Raw genomic sequence first — 20,929 nt, forward strand, 5'->3', positions numbered from 1 at the left:
TTTTTTTTTTTTAAAGAGAGAGGGGGTTTCACCATGTTGGCCAGGATGATCTTGATCTCTTAACGTCGTGATCTGTCCACCTTGGCATCCCAAAATGCTGGGATTACAGGCGTGAGCCACTGTGCCCAGCCGATTTTTATATTTTTAGAGACAGGGTTTCACCATATTGGCCTGACTGGTCTTGAACTCTTGACCTTGTGATCCACCTGCCTTGGCCTCCCAAAGTGCTGAGATTACAGGCATCAGCCACCACGCCAGGCCTTGTTTTTCTTTTTTTTTTTTTTTTAAGACAGTATTTCGTTCTTGTTGCCCAGGTTGGAGTACAAAGGCATGATCTTGGCTCACTGAAACCTCCGCCTCCCAGGTTCAAGCGAGTCTCCTGCCTCAGCCTCCCAAGTAGCTGGGATTACAAGCATGCACCACCACATCTGGCTAACTTTTGTATTTTCAGTAGAGACAGGGTTTCTTCTTGTTGGTCAGGCTGGTTTGTTTTTGTTTTTGTTTTTTTTTTTTTTTGGGATGGAGTTTCGCTCTTGTTACCCAGGCTGGAGTGCAATGGCGCGATCTCAGCTCACCGCAACCTCCGCCTCCTGGGTTCAGGCAATTCTCCTGCCTCAGCCTCCCGAGTAGCTGGGATTACAGGCACGCGCCACCATGCCCAGCTAATTTTTTGCATTTTTAGTAGAGATGGGGTTTCACCGTGCTGACCAGGATGGTCTCGATCTCTTGACCTTGTGATCCACCCGCCTCGGCCTCCCAAAGTGCTGGGATTACAGGCTTGAGCCACCGCGCCCGGCCTGGTCAGGCTGGTCTTAAACTCCCGAACTCAGGTGATCCGCCTGTCTGGGTCTCCCAAAGTGCTGGGATTACAGGCGTGAGCCACCATGCCTGGCTGTTTTTCTTCTTAACAGTATGTTTTGTTATTGTAAATATATCAAAAAAGGCTGAGCTGGCTGTGGTCGGCCTGCTGTAAAGGGGTGGAAAGTTCAGCACTGCCCCTGAGAGTGAGGCTCCCAGCCTGGGTCAGGACTAGAGAGGAGTTCCTTTTCTTCTGTCAGGCCTCTTGACTCTGTAAAACTAAAGCACAAATTCCATCCAGAAAGTGGGAGTTGCATTCTGCATAACGAGGTAAATAAAACTGTCTTTGTGTTGATGAAATGGAATCCCACAGATAACAACTCTCTCTGGAGGAGGGTGGGTCGGGCAGCTGCTGCAGGAGGCAGACCCTAGGACTCCTGACCCCTGTCTCTACTGTGTAACTCAAGCTGGTAATGGGACTGGAGACCCCAGGATCCCTCAGCAAAAAGACTGCTGACTAAGGAGAAGGTCACTGGGACCCCACCCCCAGGTCCCTCCTGTGATGAGTACTAAAGGTTCTGGGTCTATGAGGGGTCTTGTGTTTCTGTTATTTTATTTTTATTTATTTATTTTTTTGAGACAGGGTCTCACTCTGTCACCCAGGCTGGAGTGCAGTGGCACAATCTCAGCTTGCTGTGACCTGGGCTGTCTGCCACCTCTGCTTCCTGAGCTTAAGCGATCTTCCCACCTCAGCCTCCTGAGTAGCTGGGACCATCATGTGCGCCACCACGCCCAGCTAAGTATTTTGTCTTTTCTTTTTTTTTAATTTCTAGAGACAGGATCTTGCTATGTTGCCCAGGCTGATCTCAAACTCCTGGACTCAAGCGATCTGCCCTCCTTGGCCTCCCAAAGTGCTGGGATTACAGGTGTGAGCCACTGTGCCTGGCCTTTTTTTTTCCTCAGCCTCAGCAATATAGTGAGACCCGTGGTGGTGCATGCCTGTAGTCCCAGCTACCTAGGAGGCTGAGTTGAAAGGATTGCTTGAGTGTGGGAGGTTGAGGCTGCAGTGAGCCGTGATTGTGCCACTGCACTTTAGCCTGGGCGACAGAGAGAAGCCCTGTCTCAAAAAAAAAAAAAAAAAAATTGTTTTAGGGACAGTGTCTCACTCTGTTACCCAGGCTGGTTTTGAAGTCCTGGGGTCCAGTGATCCTCCCGCCTCAGCCTCCCTTGTAGCTGGGACTATACAGCATGTGGCCCTCGTGTTGTCCTTGTAATAGTTGATCAGTGCAGAAAACTTGGAAACCACAGAAAAGCACCAGGGGGTGGGGAATGAACATGGAATGATGGGGACCTCAGTCACATTTAAGCCAAACAACATCATACTTTCATTCCATGCACTAATCATTTATTTGCACTCATAAAAACTGGCTTGCAGCTGGGCAAGGTGGCTCACGCCTGTATTTCCAGCACTTTGGGAAGCTGAGGCAGGAGGATCACGAGGTCAAGAGATAGAGACCATCCAAGCCAACATGGTGAAACCCCATCTCTACTAAAAAATACAAAAAATTAACTGGGCGTGGTGGCATGCGCCTGTAGTTCCAGCTACTCGGGAGGCTGAGGCAGAAGAATTGCTTGAACCCGGGAGGCGGAGGTTGCAGTGAGCTGAGATCACGCCACTGCACTCCAGCCTGGTGCCTGGTAACACAGTGAGACTCTGTCTCAAAAAACACACAAAAAAGTGGCTTGCTTTGAAAAGTTTCCTCCAAGAGCCGTACTGTGGCACTTTTGACTCTGGGATAAGAGGAAGAATTTGGGAGTTTGGGCATTTGGTAGCTAGGCCCTCAGAGACCGTATGTGGTAACCACTGTTTAAAACACCATTCATCACTTGGGGACAGAAGGAGACTTAGATGGACCCCAGGCTCATGGATATTTCTCCTTCTGCAGTCATTTACTAAAATACCTGTCCAAGGAATACAGTTCCAGTTTCAGCCTAGTTGAGACAGACACAGGCACTTAAATAAGTACCAAAGAGGCCGGGCACGGTGGCTCACGCCTGTAATCCCAGCACTTTGGGAGGCTGAGGTGAGTGGATTGCCTAAGCTCAGGAGTTGGAAACCAGCCTGGGCAACACGGTGAAATCCCGTCTCCACTAAAAAAAATACAAAAATTTAGCCAGGCATGGCAGCGTGCGTCTGTAGTCCTAGCTACTCAGGAGGCTGAGGCAAGAGAATCGTTTGAACCCAGGAGGTGGAGGTTGCAGTGAGCCGAGATTTCACCACTGCACTCCAGCCTGGGTGACAGATTGCAAGACTCAGTCTCAAAAAAAAAAAACCTTTGGCCGGGCGCGGTGGCTCAAGCCTGTAATCCCAGCACTTTGGGAGGCCGAGGTGGGTGGATCACGAGGTCAAGAGATCGAGACCATCCTGGTTAACATGGTGAAACCCCGTCTCTACTAAAACTACAAAAAATTAGCTGGGCATGGTGGCACGTGTCTGTAATCTCAGCTACTCAGGGGGCTGAGGCAGGAGAATTGCCTGAACCCAGGAGGCGGAGGTTGCGGTGAGCCGAGATCGCGCCATTGCACTCCAGCCTGAGTAACAAGAGCGAAACTCCGTCTCAAAAAAAAAAAAAAAAAAAAAACTTTAAAAAAAAAAAAAGGGCTGGGTGTGGTGGCTCACGCCTGTAATCCAAGCACTTTGGAGGCCAAGGCGGGTGGATCACCTGAGGTTGGGAGTTCAAGACCAGCCTGACCAACATGGTGAAAGCCCGTATTTAAAAAAAAAAAAAAGTAAAAAATAAATAAATAAAATAAAAAAGCCGGGCGCTGTGGCTCACACCTGTAATCCTAGCACTTTGGGAGGCTGAGGGGGGTGGATCACCTGAGGTCAGGAGTTCAAGACCAGCCTAGCCATCATGGTGAAACCCCATCTTTAAAGAGGTAAATTAATTAATAATAAAAAAAAAAGTACAAGGAAGTCTCTGCAGAGATAGTGGTATTGGAACTGAGTCCTGAAGCCCAAATCAGCCTTGACCAGGCCAAAAAATGTGGAAGAGTATTCCAAACAGTGGGAATAATGCATGCAAATACCTGAAAGCAGAGAGGAGCAGGTCACATCCGGCAACTGGTGAGTCGTTTACTAAGGCTGTATGTGAACTTTGGAAGGAAGAAGGGAAGTGAGGAGGCCAGGTAACTTGGCAGAGGCTAGAGAGGCTCTGTTTCATTGAGTTTTTAATGTGAGAGGAGTCACTGGAGGGCATGATCAGAGTTTCACTCCCAAAGACCATTCCAGCACCAATTCAGGGCATGGGTCTCAAGACCTCCCTTGGAGGGACACAGGCAGGGCAGGCAAGGCAGTGCACACGGAGGCAGAGTTTGCCCCTCTTTTTTTTTTTGAGACAGAGTTTCACTCCTGTTGCCCAGGCTGGAGTGTAATGGCATGATCTCGGCTTACCACAACCTCCGCCTCCCAGGTTCAAGTGATTTTCCTGCTTCAGCTTCCAGAGTAGCTGGGATTACAGGCATGCAGCACCACACCTGGCTAATTTTGTATTTTTAGTAGAGGTGGGGTTTTTCCATGTTGATCAGGCTGGTCTCAAACTCCTGACCTCAGGTGATCTGCCTGCCTCGGCCTTCCAAAGTGCTGGGATTATAGGCGTGAGCCGTGAGCCACCATGCCCGGTGGAATCTGTCCCTCTTTAGGAGGCTGAACAGGTATAAGGGAGGCAGGAGAGAGAGGTGATGGGCCACTAGACTCACTGGTTGTTGGCATGGGGCTTGGATGGATAGAGGAGCCATCCACTTAAACATAGGAGGAGGACGGAGGTGAAGGCCCAGTCTGGAAACAGGCCAAGTCTGGGGCCGTTTCTGGTGGAGAGAGGGTCTGAAGCTCAGGCCAGATAGAGGTCAGAAGGTGTCTCAAGAAGCCCATGGAGGAGTGAGCTGGACCAGGACAGCACATGGAGTACAGAAAAGAGGGCCAGTGGCTGGGCACAGTGGCTCACACGTGTAATCCCAGAACTTTGGGAGGCTGAGGCAGGTGGATCACCTGAGGTCAGTTAGAGACCAGCCTGGCCAACATGGTGAAACCCCATCTCTGCTAAAAATACAAAAATTAGTCAGGCGTGGTGGCTCACACCTATAGTCCCAGCTACCCAGGAGGCTGGGGCACAAGAATTAGTTGAACCCAGGTGGTGGAGGTTGCACTGAGCCAAGATTGCACCTCTGTACTCCAGCCTGGGCAACAGGGTGACACTTGGTCTCAAAAAAAAAAGAAAAGAAAAGAAAGAAAGAAAGGGCTGGGCACAGTAGCTCAAGCCTTTGGGAGGCCAAGGTGGGCAGATCACCTGAGGTCGGAATTTCGAGACCAGCCTGACCAACATGGAGAAACCTTGTCTCTGCTGAAAATACAAAATTAGCCAGGTGTGGTGGTGCATGCCTGTAATCCCAGCTACTTGGGAGGCTGAGGCAGGAGAATTGCTTGAACCCAGGAGGTGACAGTGAGCCAAGACCACACCATTGCACTCCAGTACTGGGCAACAAGAGCAAAACTCCATCTCAAAAAAAAAAAAAAGAGAAAGAAAAGAGGGCCAGGGACTGGTCCTCTGGGATTGGAGGCGGGGACAGGTAGAAGGGGCAGAACACACCATGGGAACAGCCTGACATGGGGCTCACTGGATGCGCCCCTCCACATGCAGCAGCAGGTAGTCCCTGAGGAGCGGGGGCAGTGGCAGCTGGGTGGCACCCTGCCGGCAGCGGCTTCCCAACCGAGCACGGACAGCTAGTCGGGCCAGGTGCTGCAGCCGCCTTGGCTGATTCACCATGCACAGGGCTGAGCTGTAGAAGGCTTCATGCTCCTAGGCCAGGAGTGAAAGAGGGTCAGATGATTTGCAGCATGCATCCACTTGGGTGTTTCATGTGTCTCAAAGGACTTGGATTCAGAGCCATAGGGGCCCTGCGGTGATAATGGGGGCTGGGCTACACTTCAGGGAAGGGCCTTCACTATGTCTGCACCCACTCCCACCCCAGAGAAGCTGGCACTGTGCCCACCAAGTTAGAGTTTCCTGATAAATATCTATGCTGATGCAAGTGAGGGAGGCGGGAGAGGCGTGTGGAGTTAGGGGTCAGCCTGGGATACCAGGGGAGGGGGTACCCTGAAACCCAGCTGTGCCACTCTACCAATCCTCTCTACCCAGGGGCCCTCCTGCTTCTCCCTTCATGAAGCTGGTCCTGGAGCAATAGGTCTGTGGCTCGTCCCTCCTCCCCATCTTGGCCCTGAGGCGGACATACCTTCCACAACTCTGGGAGCACCGCCTCCACCCAGGTCTCACAGGATGGGACACAAGGATAGGCATTAAGCAGGACTTCCAGGGCCCGAGGGAAGTTGGCACAGTATTTCAGCATCTAGGAGTCAAAAGAGGGTCTTGGGCACCATGCCTCCACCAGCCGAGGGCAGACCCAAGTCCCGCCTAACCCATATGGCCAATCATAGCCTAATCTGGGGGGCTAAGGTCTGAATCTCTCCTCCTCCTCTTCCATGCCTTTGTCTACCCCACCCTCAAGTGTGCTCCAGCCTTTCTGCCCTAGTTTTCCTCAGGGGCTCTTTCCTACCTTGGACTCTCTCTCCCAGAATCCTCTAATCCCCTCCCAAGCTAGGGGCAGCCCCCTGGCCGCTGAGGGCAGGCTTTCAGTCTCTTGGACTTTCTCTCTTCCCCAGAGGCAGAGCAGTTCCAGCCCCGCTATCTCAGGCCCTCCCTGCGCACCTCAGGGCGCACAGGCTGGGCCCCGTAGTCCAGCAGTGCCGCGAAGAGGACCTCAGGCTCCCAGTTGGGGGCATCCTGGACGGCCTGCAGTGCACAGTCCATGGGTGTGTGGCCTGCCCCATTGGGGACCTCAGCGAGGGCCCCGTGGCGCAGCAGCAGCTCGGCCAGGCCCCCGCAGCCGTTGGCACAGGCGTTGTGCAGCGGCGTGTGGCGCTTGCGCCCGGCCGCCCGGGCATCAGCTCCAGCCTCCAGGAGCCGGCGGGCCGCCGCCAGGTGCTGCCTGCAGCTGCCCGGGCCCTCGGCCCCTGCGCACGCTGCGTTCAGCGCCGTCTCGCCCTGGCTGGTGCGCAGGCCCAAGTCGGCACCATGCTCCAGGTACAGAGCCACGTGCTGCTCCAGGCCGCGTGCCGCCGCCACGTGCAGGGGCGTCTCCTGGCTCTCGCCTGCAGCCAGGTTCACCGTCGCTCCCACTTCCAGCAGCAACTTGGCGCACCTGGGGACAGAGAGCAAGGCTCCAGGGAAAATCCCGAAGGCCTGGGACCCCCTTCAGCTTGCAGTCACTCTCTCTTCCCTTTCCACCCCTCTCACCTTGAGGTGCTACCTGGTGTCCTCTATGAGAATTACCCAAGCCCCGCTACAGACAGCAGAACTGGAAAGTCCTGAGAGCCACCAGAAGCATCTTCAATTTTCATATGAAAAACTTAAGCCCAGAAATGACTTGTGGAGCCAGGACACACAGCAAGTTAGTGGCTGCACCAGAATTAGTCCTCACGGACTTAGACAGTCCCTCCCAGAATCTACTCTGACTCCCTACCCAGAGTCTACCCTAAAGGTCTGATTCGGAATTATTCAGTTGTCAGTTGTCTCCTTTTTTTTTTTTTTAAGACAGGGTTTCGGCCGGGCGCGGTGGCTCACGCCTGTAATCCCAGCACTTTGGGAGGCCAAGGCGGGTGGATCACGAGGTCAAGAGATCGAGACCATCCTGGTCAACATGGTGAAACCCTATCTCTACTAAAAATACAAAAAATTAGCTGGGCATGGTGGCGCGTGCCTGTAATCCCAGCTACTCAGGAGGCTGAGGCAGGAGAATTGCCTGAACCCAGGAGGCAGAGGTTGCGGTGAGCCGAGATTGCGCCATTGCACTCCAGCCTGGGTAACAAGAGGAGCGAAACTCCGACTCAAAAAAAAAAAAAAAAAAAAAAAGGGTTTCACCGTGTTGGTCAGGCTGGTCTTGAACTCCCGACCTCAGGTGATCCGCCCAACTTGGCCTCCAAAGTGCTTGGATTACAGGCATGAGCCACCACGCCCGGCCTTTTTTTTTTTTTTTTTTGAGACAGGGTCTCTCTATTGCCCAGGATGAAGTGAGGGCAGTGGCACGATTACAGCTCATGTAGCCTGGACCACCCAAGCGCAAGCAGTCCTCCTGCCTCTGCCTCCCAAGTAGCTGGAACCACAGGTGGGCACCACTACACCTGTCTAATTAAAAAAATTTTTTTTGTTGTTGAGACAGAGTCTCGCCACTTTCCCCAGCTGGTCTCAAACTCCTGGGCTCAAGCAATCCTCTTGCCTTGGCCTCCTAGAGTGCTGGGATCACAGGTGTGAGCCACCATACTGGGCCTTATCTCCTAACATTTTGATAACACAAAATTTTGAAAACCCACTTCTGTGTCCATTATGAATAACAGAAAATTTAAAAGTATGCACCAAAAAGAAAAATAAATATAATATTTTCTTTCGGCTCCCACACTTAAAAGACCACTCTTCTAGGCCAGGCATGGTGGCTCACACCTGTAATCCCAGCACTTTAGGAGGCTGAGGCAGGTGGATCACTAGGTCAGTTCAAGACCAGCCTGACCAACATGGTGGAATCCTGTCTCTACTAAAAATACAAAAGGTAGCTGGGTGTGGTGGCGTGCACCTGTAATCCCAGCTATTCATGAGGCTAAGGCAGGAGAATCGCTTGGACCCGGGAGATGGAGGTTGCAGTGAGTCGAGATTGCGCCACTGCACTCCAGCCTGGGTGACAGAGAGAGATTCCATCTTAAAAAAAAAAAAAAGCTTCTAAACCAGGCCCCACTGATTCAAGCAAAGGCAGGCACTTAGGGCCGCCCTCCTCCACTTTCCCCTAGAGACAAAAAAAAAAAAAAGGAAAAACAATAAAAACAAAAACAGGTTTTAGAGAGTACATGTTTCCTAGTTCCAGGGAAAATTATAGGCCACTGTTGTGGCAAACATGCATCCTTATCTATTGCAGGGTAAACCAAACATGCAACAAGCTAAATTAATAATGATGAAACCAAGCTAACAGTAACTTATCATTAAAAAGCCAGAATGGGCCGGGCTTGGTGGCTCATGCCTGTAATCGAAGCACTTTGGAGGCCAAGGTGGGCAGATCACCTGAGGTCAGGAGTTCAAGACCAGCCTGACCAACATGGTGAAACCCCATCATAAAATAAATAAATAAATAAAAAGCCAGAATGGCAGCCGATGGAAACTTAGGAGTAGATCCACCAACCTCAGTGAAACCCTGATAACCAAATACCCTTTCCCAAAATGGCCAAAATTCTTGCTCACATATCCAGGTAGGTGCTTTGCTCTGTAGCCAAGACATGAGTAGCAGTCAGTCTTCCATAAACTACTGAATTTATCTCTTTGGTAAATTCTAATCGTGGGCTAATTTTTGCTTCCAATACTAATTTTTTTTTTTTTTTTCGAGATGGAGTCTCAGTCTTTGCCCAGGCTGGAGTGCAGTAGCACAATCTTGGCTCACTACAGCATCCACCTTCTGGGTTCAAGCAATTCTCCTGCCTCAGCCTCCTGATTGGCTGAGACTACAGGCATGTGCTGCCATGCTCGGCTAATTTTTGTATTTTTAGTAGAGATGGGGTTTCACCTTGTTGGCCAGGATGGTCTTGATCTGACCTTGTGATCCGCCTGCCTCAGCCTCCCAAAGTGCTGGGATTACAAGCGTGAACCACAACGCCCGGCCCTTTTTTATTTATTTATTTATTTTTGAGATGGAGTCTCAGTCTGTCACCCAGGCTGGAATGCATGGGCACTGTGTTGGCTCACTGCAACCTCTGTCTCCTAGGTTCAAGCAATTCTGCTGCCTCAGCCTCCAAAGTAGCTGGGATTACAGGCGCCCACCACCACACCTGGCTAATGTTTTTAAAATTTTTAGTAGAGACAGGGTTTTACCATATTGGCCAGGCTGGTCTTTAACTCTTGACATCAGGTGATCTGCCCTCCTCAGCCTCCCAAAGTACCGGGATTACAAGCATGAGCCACTGCACCTGGCCTCATTTTTTCTTTTTTTTTTTTAGACAGCGTCTCACTCTGTTGCCCAGGCTAAAGTGCAGTAGCAGTATCTTGGCTCACTGCAATCGCCGCCTCCCGGGTTCAAGCAATTCTTGGGCTTCAGCCTCCCTAGTAGCTGGAATTATAGGTGTGAGCCACCACACCCAGCCAGATCTTTCTTAATACCTCAAAACAAGTAGGAATTTGAACTGGGCACGGTGGCTCATGCCTATAATCCCAGCACTTTAGGAGGCCGAGTAGGGGGAGATCACTTGAGGTCAGGTGTTCAAGAGCAGCCTGGCCAACATGGCAAAACCCTATCTCTACTAGAAATACAAAAACTAAGGCCGGGCACGGTGGCTCACGCCTGTAATCCCAGCACTTTGGGAGGCCAAGGCGGGTGGATCACGAGGTCAAGAGATCGAGACCATCCTGGTCAACATGGTGAAACCCCGTCTCTACTAAAAATACAAAAAATTACCTGGGCATGGTGGTGCGTGCCTGTAATCCCAGCTACTCGGGAGGCTGAGGCAGGAGAATTGCCTGAACCCAGGAGGCGGAGGTTACGGTGAGCCGAGATCGTGCCATTGCACTCCAGCCTGGGTAATAAGAGCGAAACTCCGTCTCAAAAAAAAAAAAAAAAAAAGAAATAAAAAACTAGCTCGGCATGGTGGCCAAGATCACATCACTGCACTACAGCCTGAGCAACAGAGCAAGACTTTGTCTAAAAAAAAAAAAAAAAAAAAAAAAAAAAAAACCAGCTAGGAATTTGGCTATAGAGGTTCACAGGGAATTGGAGACTGTAATTGGAACAGAGTTTTCCCAGAAAGTAACAGGCCTTCTGCCTCCTGGGCTTAGCAGATGTGACCTTGGACAAGTTACTAAACCTTTCTGAGCTTTGTCTTTCTCACTGTAGAATGAGGCCTGTCTCCAGGTTATTGTAAAGACATGTATGTGAGGTGCTTTGGGAACCATAAAGCTGCATGTAGTTGTCAGGTTCTCTCTTCTGGCCCTGTGAGCTGGAGACACACACACACATGCCTCCCTAAACCATTCAGCCCCCGGGCACCTACTGCAAGGACTCAGGAGTTGTGCAGAGGTGCAGGGGAGTTGTGCCTTCCTCGGACAGCACATTAGCCTTGGCTCCGAAAGTCAGCAGCAGCCGCACACAGTCAAGCTGGGCCTGGGCACAGGCTTCGTGCAGGGCAGCGCGACCCCCGACACGGGCATCCAGCTCAGCTCCCTGCTGGATCAGGTGACGAGCACAGTCTGTGTAGCCTCGGGCTGCAGCGATGGTGAGGGGTGCCGTCAGCTTGGTCTTGGGGGTCAGCACCCAGAACCCTGGGGAGAGCAAATAATGGTGGGGGGTGGTGCATAAGACGGGAAGGCAGGAAGTGGGGATGCTGATTCCAGCTGACAGCTGACACTGGCCTTCCGGCTGCATGGTTTGCTGAGCACAAACACTGCCAGGCTGTACCTATGGAAAGGGGCTTATTCAAGTCCTGATTTGGAAGAATAAATTGGAACAGCCTTTTAGAACAGTTTATCAATCTGTAACAAAACATAGTATGTGTCATAAAAAAATTAATTGCTGTATAAAACCACAGGAGCCAACTAAGTAGAGTGAATCCCATTAAGGAAACCTCAAGGTCTTTGAATGGCTAATAGTGTCAATGGCCTTTTTTGTTCACCATGGGGCCTGGCATGGTGACTCACATCTGTAATCCTAGCACTTTGGGAGGTTGAGATGTGAGGATCACTTGAGGTCAGAAGTTCCAGACCAGCCTGCGCAACATAGTGAGACTTTGTTTCTATTTTTTTTCTTTTTTATTTTTTTGTACAGCAAAACCATGATCAGGAGAATGTCTCTATTTTTTCTTTTTCTTTTTTTTTGAGACGGAGTTTCACTCTTGTTACCCAGGCTGGAGTGCAATGGCGCATCTCGGCTCACCGCAACCTCCGCCTCCTGGGTTCAGGCAATTCTCCTGCCTCAGCCTCCTGAGTAGCTGGGATTACAGGCATGCGCCACCATGCCCAGGTAATTTTTTGTATTTTTAGTAGAGACGGGGTTTCACCATGTTGACTAGGATGTTCTCGATCTCTTGACCTCGTGATCCACCTGCCTCAGCCTCCCAAAGTGCTGGGATTACATAAAGGCGTGAGCCACCGCGCCTGGCATCTATTTTTTTTTTTTTTTTCTTTTTTTTTTTTTTTTTTTTTTTTGACGTGGAGTATTGCTTTGTTGCCCAGGCTGGAGTGCAATGATGTAATCTCAGCTCACTGCACCCTCCGCCTCCCGGGTTCACATGATTCTCCTGCCTCAGCCTCCTTATTAGCTGGGATTATAGGCACCTGCCACCACACCTGGCTAATTTTTGTATTTTTAGTAGAGACGGGGTTTTATCACGTTGGTCAGGCTGGTCTCAAACTCCTGATCCGCCTGCCTCGGCCTCCCAAAGTGCTGGGATTACAGGCGTGAGCCACTGCACCCGGCTATTTTTTTTTAAATGTAAAAAGAAAAAAATGTTCATCTTGGTCTTAGATGAACAAATGGGTAGTTATGCAGAAGCGGGCCTGGAGCTGAGTTTGGGAATGGCCAAAGAGCAGAACTGAGTTCTGGGATACTCCTGGGGCAGGGAGGGTTGGATGGAAATGGGGGAATGGTGGAGGGGAGAATAAGAGGTGCAGATGGGAAATGAATAAGGAGAGGGTGATCGTGGGACTAGTGCTGGATTTGAATGGTGGCAGTGGTCAGGGACTTATTAAAAGGGTGATGCTTCATATCAAACTAGAAGTTGTTTGCATGGCAGCACAGTCCACCCCTGGTTTTTCTACGTCTTGAGTAAAGCATGTTTTGTTTTTTAGTAGACTTGAAATTAAGGCTGAGTTCCATCTTGGGGATTATGGACAAGCTGCAGGACAAGACCAGAATGCCCTGGTTGGGTCACAGCCAAGCAGGAATCTGGAACCTGTAGTGACTGGGGGAGCTTATGCTCTCCTAAGGATTCAAGCCCCAGATCCATGGGTGGGGTTTGAGCAATTTCTTGTCAATCTTGAGATCATGGTGATCTCAGCTAGGGTATTTAGTTTACTTGGACAGACCTGCTGGCCAGAATATAATCTTTTTTTTTTTTTTTTTTTTTTTTTTTTTTGAGACAGAGTCTCACTCAGTCATCAGGCTGGATTAGAGTGGTGTGATCTCAGCTCACTGCAATCTCCACCTCCTGGGTTCAAGCAGTTCTGCCTCAGCCTCCCAAATAGCTGGGACTACAGGTGCATGCCACCACACCCAGCCCATTTTTGTATTTTTAGTAGAGACAGGGTTTCACCATATTGGCCAGGATAGTCTCCATCTCCTGACTTCATGGTCTACCAGCTTTGCCTCCCAAAATGCTGGGATTGCAGGTGTAAGCCACTGTGCCTGGACTAGCCAGAATATATTCTAAGGATATCATCTAGCAAGTACATAAAGATGTTCATTATACTGGTACTTAAAATAATTTTTAAAAAATCTCCAGTTGGTTTGGGGGCTAGTTATAAAATTAATGGCACATGCTTCTACAGTAGAATTTATGTCCCCCCTTTTTTTTTTCCTGCAACCATGGGGTCTTCTATGTTGCTCAACCTGGTCTTGAACTCCTGGTCTAAAGCAGTAGTCCGGCCTCGGCCTCAGCCTCTCAAAGTGCTGGGATTACTGGCATGAGACACCATGCCAAAGCCAAGAATATAACTTTTAATTCTTAAAAGGCATACATACTGCTAACTCTGCCTCATCACTGTTTAGGAGGGAGCTAGGATGGGTGGTGGAAAGGGCTGCTCTAGTCTGTGGTCTGCAGGGAAGGGGGGACCCTAGACTCTCCCTCCTCCCCACCCACTCCCCTTCTTTCTTCCTCCTCTTCTGCCCTCTTCTGGTGCCCCCTACCCTGTTCAGCTGACCAGGCCAGCTGGTTGCTCACGGTCTCCACAGTCATGTTGGCAGCCTCTTCATCTTGGAACAGGACTTGGACCTGCTGCAGGTCGCCGGAGAACAGGGCATGGTGGACAGCTGGGTCTCCACAGGAACGGTGAGGCCTAGTGAGTCGAGCCCGGGGACTTGACGGGCACCTTCGGTTCCGGCACTGTTGGGCAGCTGCCAGCCGGCGGTCTTCCCATTCCAGCCACTCCCGCTGCAAGCGGAGAGAGCGCAGCGTGGAGGAGGTGAAGGGGAAGGTCTCCCTTGCCATGGGTGGGGCCCAGGGGTTTGGGCAGGGGCACCTGGGCAAAACCAGGTTCCCTCGACCTAACTACCTTCCTTGCTCTGAGGAGCCACTCTGCCCCCTCCGCCGTGAGCCAGAGAAAGCAGCAGCTGAGGCTATAAATAGATCCTTTGCTGCTCTGGTAAACACAGTTTGCTCAGAGTCATGATCTTGGTGCTGAGAAGGTGCTGGCCCAACCCCCAGCCCAGGACAAGGGCCAGCCCCTGCTCCTGATGATACCCTTTGGTTGGTCAGCAGGCCCTCAGCTGAGGCCACCCCTGAACCCCAGTATCTGCATCCTCCCTTGTCTCTAAAGTGAACATCTTGGGTTGGCAAGGTCCAGGGTGTGTGAGAAGGTCAGTCATGAAAATGGGCAGGGCTGGGAGGAAGACAAGGTGCCTCCATCCTCTCTGATGTTGGCTGGAGGGCAGGAGCCACCACTGGCCCACGTGGAGAAGATAGGGCTGACCTCAGCACAGGAGGTAAGGGGAGGTCAAGACAGAGTTACTGAGAAGGTGAGCAGCTCTTCCCAGCATCTGCAGTAACAGCAATAAGTCTGTACATATGTACAGAGTTTCACAGTATTTAAATCACATTCATATCCACTTTCACCCAGGGGACCATACTTCCCAGCCCACCCAGTAATCAATAAACTTAGTGTGAGCACTTTGGGAGGCCAAGGCGGGTGGATCACCTGAGGTGAGGAGTTTGAGACCAGCCTGGCCAACATGGAGAAACCCCATCTCTACTAAAAATACAAAAATTAGCTGGGTGTGGTGGCGAGTGTCTGTGATCACAGCTACTCGGGAGGCTGAGGCAGGATAACCACTTGAACCAGGGAGTTAGAAGTTGCAGTGAGCCGAGATCATGCCCATTGCACTTCAGCCTGGCGACAGTGAGACTCTGTCTCTAAAATAAAATAAAATAAAGTTGGTTTAGATTATAAATGAAATTATCACAGTCAAACACTTCTGAGATGTGTGATCTTATCTCTCTTTTTCTTCTTTTTTCTTTTTGAGATGGAGTCTCGCTCTGTAGCCCAGGCTGGAGTGCAGTGGTGTGATCTCCGCTCACTGCAACTTCCGCCTCTCAGGTTCAAGCAATTCTCCTGCCTCAGCCTCCCAAGTAGCTGGGACTACAAGTACACGCTGCCATGCCTGGCTAAGTTTTTGTATTTTAGTAGAGGCTGGGTTTCCCCCGGTTGCCCACTCTAGTCTCAAACTCCTGAGCTCAGGCAATCCGCCCTCCTCAGCCTCCCAAAATGCTGAGATTATAGGCATAAGCCACTGTGTCCGGCCCTTATCTCTGTTTTACAGATGAGGAACCTAAAGCTTAACAAAGTAATTTACTGGTTCAAGGTCACAGTTTGTGAGAGGCAGTCAGGACCCCACATAGATGGTGTGCTTTGGGCCAAGAATGGTGGCTCATGCCTGTAAGTCTAGCACTTTGGGAGGCTGAGGCCAGAGGATCGCTTGAGCCTAGGAATTTCAGGCCATCCTGGGCAACACAGTGAGACCTGCATCTCTCTTTTTTTTGAGGTGGAATCTCACCCTGTCGCCCAGGCTGGAGTACAGGCCACCATGACTGGTCTCTCCATCTCTTTAAAAAAAAAAAAAAAAAAAAAAAGGATGGTGCATTTTTTGGCTCCAGCTGTTGCAGCCACGTGGCGGCCTCCCCCATTCTCCAAGCAGGACAGACTGGTCTCTACAAACTGCCTTCAATCATTTTTTTTTCCTCGCTGTGTCGCCCAGGCTGGAGTGCAGTGGGATGATCTTGGCTCACTGCAACCTCTGCTTCCTGGGGTTAAAGCGGTTCTCTTGCCCAGCCTCCCCAGTAGCTGGGATTACAGGCGCGTGCCACCACGCCCAGCTGATTTTTGTATTTTTAGCAGTAGGTTTCGCCATGTTGGCCAGGCTGGTCTCAAACTCCTGACCTCAGGCAATCCGCCCACCCGAGCCTCCCAAAATGCTGGTATATACAGGCATGAGTCACAGCGCCCGGCCCCTTCAATCATTCTTGATTTTTTTTTTTAACCCAGCTGCTAAGGGGGCTCACATGGCTGGCCTGAGGAGAGCCAAGGGGTTGACCTGGAAACTCTGGGACTGGACCTGAGATGTTCAAGCCACAGACCTGTTCACTCTTAGGAGAAAGTGCTGTGCTCCCAGGAGCCTCTAGGGGGAGGAATGAGGCCGTGAAACCGCACCAGCTGGTGTGCCTGCCAAGCTGGGGAAGGGGAGGGCACTGCCTCAAAAGCTCTTCTCACCCTGAGCTCACTCAGTGTGCAGCAGCCTGCAGGCAGGGCCGGTCTAGCCCCTTCTCCTGCTGCCCGTCCTACCTCCTGGCCCTGCAGCAGCATCTTGCCCAGTGATCTTTCATTTCTTCCTCTCCCTAGGCCCTTCACACAAGCAAGTTCTAGCTCCCGGCCTCACATTTTCAGGCACCATCTCAAGTTCAGCCCCTCAAAGCCTTAAACCTGGACCAACTCAGCCTCTCACCTGGTGTTTTTTCCTCTGGCCATATCCCTTCTACTCCAATGCGGGAATGATTTAAAATAGTTGATTTCCTTGCTTAAAAACTGCTGGCCAGAGGCAGTGGCTCACACCTGTAATCCTAGCACTTTGAGAGGTGGGCAGATCACAAGGTCAGGAGTTAGAGACCAGCCTGGCCAAAATAGAGAAACCCTGTCTCTACTAAAAATACAAAAATTAGCCGGGCATGGTAGCAGGCGCCTGTAGTCCCAGCTACTGTGGAGGCTGAGGTAGGAGAATCACTTGAACCCAAGAGGCCAAGATTCTGCCACTGCACTTCAGCCTGGGCGACAGAGCAAGACTCTGTCTCCAAACAAAAAAACTTCTGCTGACTTTTAATACCTGTCCTTTCATTTTTTTTAATAAGGCTCCAAATTCTGGCCTCAAGTAGTCCTCCCACGTCAGCCTCCTGAATTGCTGTGATTACAGGTGTGAGTCACTGCACCCGGCTTGCCCTTTTCAACTAAGTCCCCAATTCCTTGGTGTGGCCCCATGTCACTCACGTAGGGTAGCATCCTCATCACGGCTCCCCACGACCACCCCGTCAGGCTAATCCCTTAGCTCAGATTTCCCTTGACCCCTTCCTCAGGGTCTGCCCCTAAGGTCACCTGCTCTGGGGAGAGGTCTCTTCGGCAACCTGTTGCCCGACTCCTACAGTTCCAGCCACTGCCCAGTCTGCACTCTCAAAGGACTCAGGGGCACGCTGTAAAGCACCTATCCGTGCTGTGTGGGTTTGCCATGCTGGATGTGGGTTCCAGAGCAGGCTCTGGCACAATCGGAGCACTTGGCTCATGGCAGGTGGGCCTCTTATGTGTGGCGCATTGAACAAAGGTCCCTACTCTCTGCCAGAGCAAATACTCATCCATCCACCCGCCTGCCCGCCCAAGTGGGTGGCAGCAGCCTGGGCTTTTTCCGGCACTGCCCTTAGCCCACTGTTCACTCACTCTTTGCCTGGCCTCAAGTCTCTTGGTGACATTCCAGGGTGGGGGATCCCAGAGGAGGAATGAGATCATACAGAGCAAAAGTTTGGAAGTCCTCAGAGAAAGGCACCTCTATAAATGCAGCCGTGATTAACTCTGTTGGCATCCAGTGTGTTAATTGCCCCGCCAACGGCCTGGCTGGGCACCCACAGCTGGGTTCCCAGGGTTGAGAATCTGGCAAGGCTGGGTGGGACCAAGAGGGGCCAAGGCAGGTGGGCGTCCCCTTCCTCCCTGAGGCACATAACAGTCACAGCCTAGCCTCTCCCCTGCCTTCTTGCCACAAAGGCCTGAAGGTACCCTAACAGCTCAGTCCCAAGATACCACTATATTCAGTCCCCTTGTCTGTAGTGTTAGTGTCCTGAGGGCAGAGAAAGGAGGCCTTGACTTCAACCTGGAGGGAACAGGGCCAGGTGATCAGATGTCCAGCCTGCCTTCTGGGAGCTCAGAGCCTGTGGGGCGGTGAAACACACCAGAAGCTAGGATGTGAGCAGGGGGACCGGGGCTCATGGGTGTCAAGAATGGGGAATAGGCCCAGGGTACAGGGGGTTTTTTATGTTTTTAGAGACGAGATCTCCCTATGTTTCCCAGGCTGGTCTCAACTTTATGGGCTCAAGTGACCCTCTCACCTCAGCCTCCCAAGTGGCTGGGACTACACATGCATGCCGCCAGTCCCAGCTGTGGGGGTTTGGGTGCAGGAAGATTGCAGTGTAGATGGGGAATTAGCAGGGAGTAGAAAGTGGGGGAGAAGGAAGTGCATGGTAGGTTCAGGTAGGTAGACCCAATGGGAATGTGAAGGGACCAGGATGCAGGGGAATTAGCCCCTTATTGCCCTGCTCTTGTAGCACAAAAGCCTTCTAGAACAGGGCCCCGCTGTAATCAGCAGATAGCTGAACATGGAGTTCTCAAAGCACTTGCTCACTTCAGCCTTAAGACTGGGATCCAGTGGGGCACGGTGGCTCACACCTGTAATCCTAGCACTTTGGGAGGCCAAGGAGGGTGGATCACCTGAGGTTGGGAGTTCAAGACCAGCCTGATCAACATGGAGAAACCCTGTCTCTACTAAAAATACAAAAGTTAGCTGGGCGTGATGATACATGCCTGTAATCCCAACTATTGGGGAGGCTGAGGCAGGAGAATTGCCTGAACCCAGGAGGCGGAGGTTGCTGTGAGCCAAGATTACGTCATTGCACTCCAGCCTGGGCAACAAGAGCAAAACTCCATCTCAAAAAAAAAAAAAAAAATGTTAATTAGCTGGACGTGGTGGCATACACCAGTAGTCCGTTACTTGGGAGGCTGAGATGGGAAGATTGCTTGCTTGGAGATAGTTGCAGTGAGCCATGATCACACCACTGCACTGCACTCATTTGGTGACAAAGTGAGACCATGTCCTTTAAAATGAAAAGACTGGAATTCATGGGATCAGCCTCTTTGGGTAAAGGAGATTAATGCTTCCCCGCAGAGAAGTGCCGAGCCCATGCCCATGGAAGGCCTGTCTCCCAGCTGCCTAGTGCAGGCTGAGGCTGAGGCAGGAGGGGCTGGCAGTCAAACAGGGCTATTTATTTTATTTACTTACTCAAAAGATAGGGTCTCACCATCTTGCCCAGGCTGTACTTGAACTCCTGGGCTCAAGCAATCCTTCTACCTCGGCCTCTTAAAATGCCAGGATTACAGGTGTAAGCCTCTACACTTGGCCCAAACTGGGCTCTTTAACCTGCCTCCTCTTGCCCATGAGTTGGGAGAGTTTTCCCCACTATCCTTCCAGAAAGGAAAACAAGGTTGGCAACTTGGTATAATTAGACCTTTTATATCCACCCATGCCACTTGTCCACCTTTCATCTAAAAAGTGGTACAGTGGGCCGGGCGCGGTGGCTCACGCCTGTAATCCCAGCACTTTGGGAGGCCGAGGCGGGTGGATCACGAGGTCAAGAGATCGAGACCATCCTGGTCAACATGGTAAAACCCTGTCTCTACTAAAAATACAAAAATTCAGCTGGGCACGGTGCCGTGTGCCTGTAATCCCAGCTACTCAGGAGGCTGAGGCAGGAGAATTGCCTGAACCCAGGAGGCGGAGGTTGCGGTGAGCCGAGATCACACCATTGTACTCCAGCCTGGGTAACAAGAGCGAAACTCCGTCTCAAGGAAAAAAAGAAAAAAAAAAAAAGTGGTACAGTGAAGCCACAGCAACAAAGAGTTGCTTGGCAACAAAATTAAGTAGTTTGAGATCATATCCTAAAGTATAAAATAAATACCTGTGAGTCCATGCTGATATAAATGGATGACTGAATAAATGAGGGAGAATAGGCAAATCTCCCATGCAGGAGAATTCCAAATAAACTGTATAGATATTCTGCCCTTAAAGACGTAGAACATAATTCCCCAATACTTTTTTTTTTTTTGAGACGGAGTTTCACTCTCGTTACCCAGGCTGGAGTGCAATGGCGCGATCTCGGCTCACCGCAACCTCTGCCTCCTGGGTTCAGGCAATTCTCCTGCCTCAACCTCCTGAGTAGCTGAGATTACAGGCACGTGCCACCATGCCCAGCTAATGTTTTGTATTTTTAGTAGAGACAGGGTTTCACCATGTTGACCAGGATGGTCTCGATCTCTTGACCTCGTGATCCACCCGCCTCGGCCTCCCAAAGTGCTGGGATTACAGGCTTGAGCCACCGCGCCCGACCTTCCCCAATTCTTAAATGTGGGCTACACACATTTAAGTGACTTTCTTCCAAAGGGTCCAATACAGAAAGGAAGAAGGAAAAAGAGTAACTTTACAGTGGAGAAACCCAGCAAAGCTTACCTCAGTCAGGTGATCAAAGTCAGCATGAGCCCTTGAGATGTGGCAAAAATAGCACCTGACTTCTGGTCTTCCTCTCCAAAACCCCAAACCCCAGTCTAGTCATGAGGAAATATCAACAAATCCTGATAGAAGGGCTTCCTACCATATGCCTGCCCAGTACTCCCCAAAACTATAAGGTTATCACAAACAGGGAAGGTCTAAGAAACCATCACATCCAAGAGGCAGGATGATTATGAGATGGGACTCTGAGGGGAAAAGGACATTAGGGGGAAACTGAGTAAATCTAAAGTATGGAATCCAGTTAATAATGTTTCAATAATGGCTCAATGTGACAAGTATACCATATTAACATAAGGTGTTAATAACAAAGGAGACCACACCTGTAATCCCAGCTTCAGGAGGCTGAGGCAGGAGAGCTTCTTGAACCTGGGAGGCAGAGGTTGCAGTGAGCAGATTGCACCACTGCACTCTAGCCTGGGTGACAGAGCAAGACTCCGTCTCAAAAATAAATAAATAACTGAGAAACTGGGTG

General features: G+C 50.8%; 1 protein-coding gene across 1 annotated transcript; it reads right to left on the bottom strand.

The window, feature by feature from the left end:
- Positions 1 to 5,348: 5,348 nt before the first annotated feature.
- Positions 5,349 to 14,212, bottom strand: ASB16 (ankyrin repeat and SOCS box containing 16). The gene is made up of 5 exons (XM_032279441.1): positions 13,780 to 14,212; positions 10,931 to 11,198; positions 6,561 to 7,053; positions 6,088 to 6,201; positions 5,349 to 5,654 (listed from the first exon to the last, which is right to left on the bottom strand). Exons 1-5 carry the CDS (start codon positions 14,078 to 14,080, stop codon positions 5,469 to 5,471), a joined length of 1,362 nt encoding a protein of 453 aa, XP_032135332.1. The 5' UTR covers positions 14,081 to 14,212; the 3' UTR covers positions 5,349 to 5,468.
- Positions 14,213 to 20,929: the final 6,717 nt, after the last annotated feature.

This window comes from Sapajus apella, unplaced genomic scaffold (genome assembly GCF_009761245.1).
Source record: "Sapajus apella isolate SASKATOON/1434 unplaced genomic scaffold, GSC_monkey_1.0 scaffold12, whole genome shotgun sequence".
Classification (NCBI taxonomy): Eukaryota; Metazoa; Chordata; class Mammalia; order Primates; family Cebidae; genus Sapajus; species Sapajus apella.

Coding starts and splice junctions, on each gene's coding strand:
- ASB16 (XM_032279441.1), bottom strand. CDS start 14,080: ATGGCAAGGGAGACCTTCCCCTTCACCTCCTCCACGCTGCGCTCTCTC. Junction 7,054..10,930: donor ACAACTCCTGAGTCCTTGCA/GTAGGTGCCCGG, acceptor CTCTGTCCCCAG/GTGCGCCAAGTTGCTGCTGG. Junction 6,202..6,560: donor CCCAGCCTGTGCGCCCTGAG/GTGCGCAGGGAG, acceptor TTTGACTCCTAG/ATGCTGAAATACTGTGCCAA.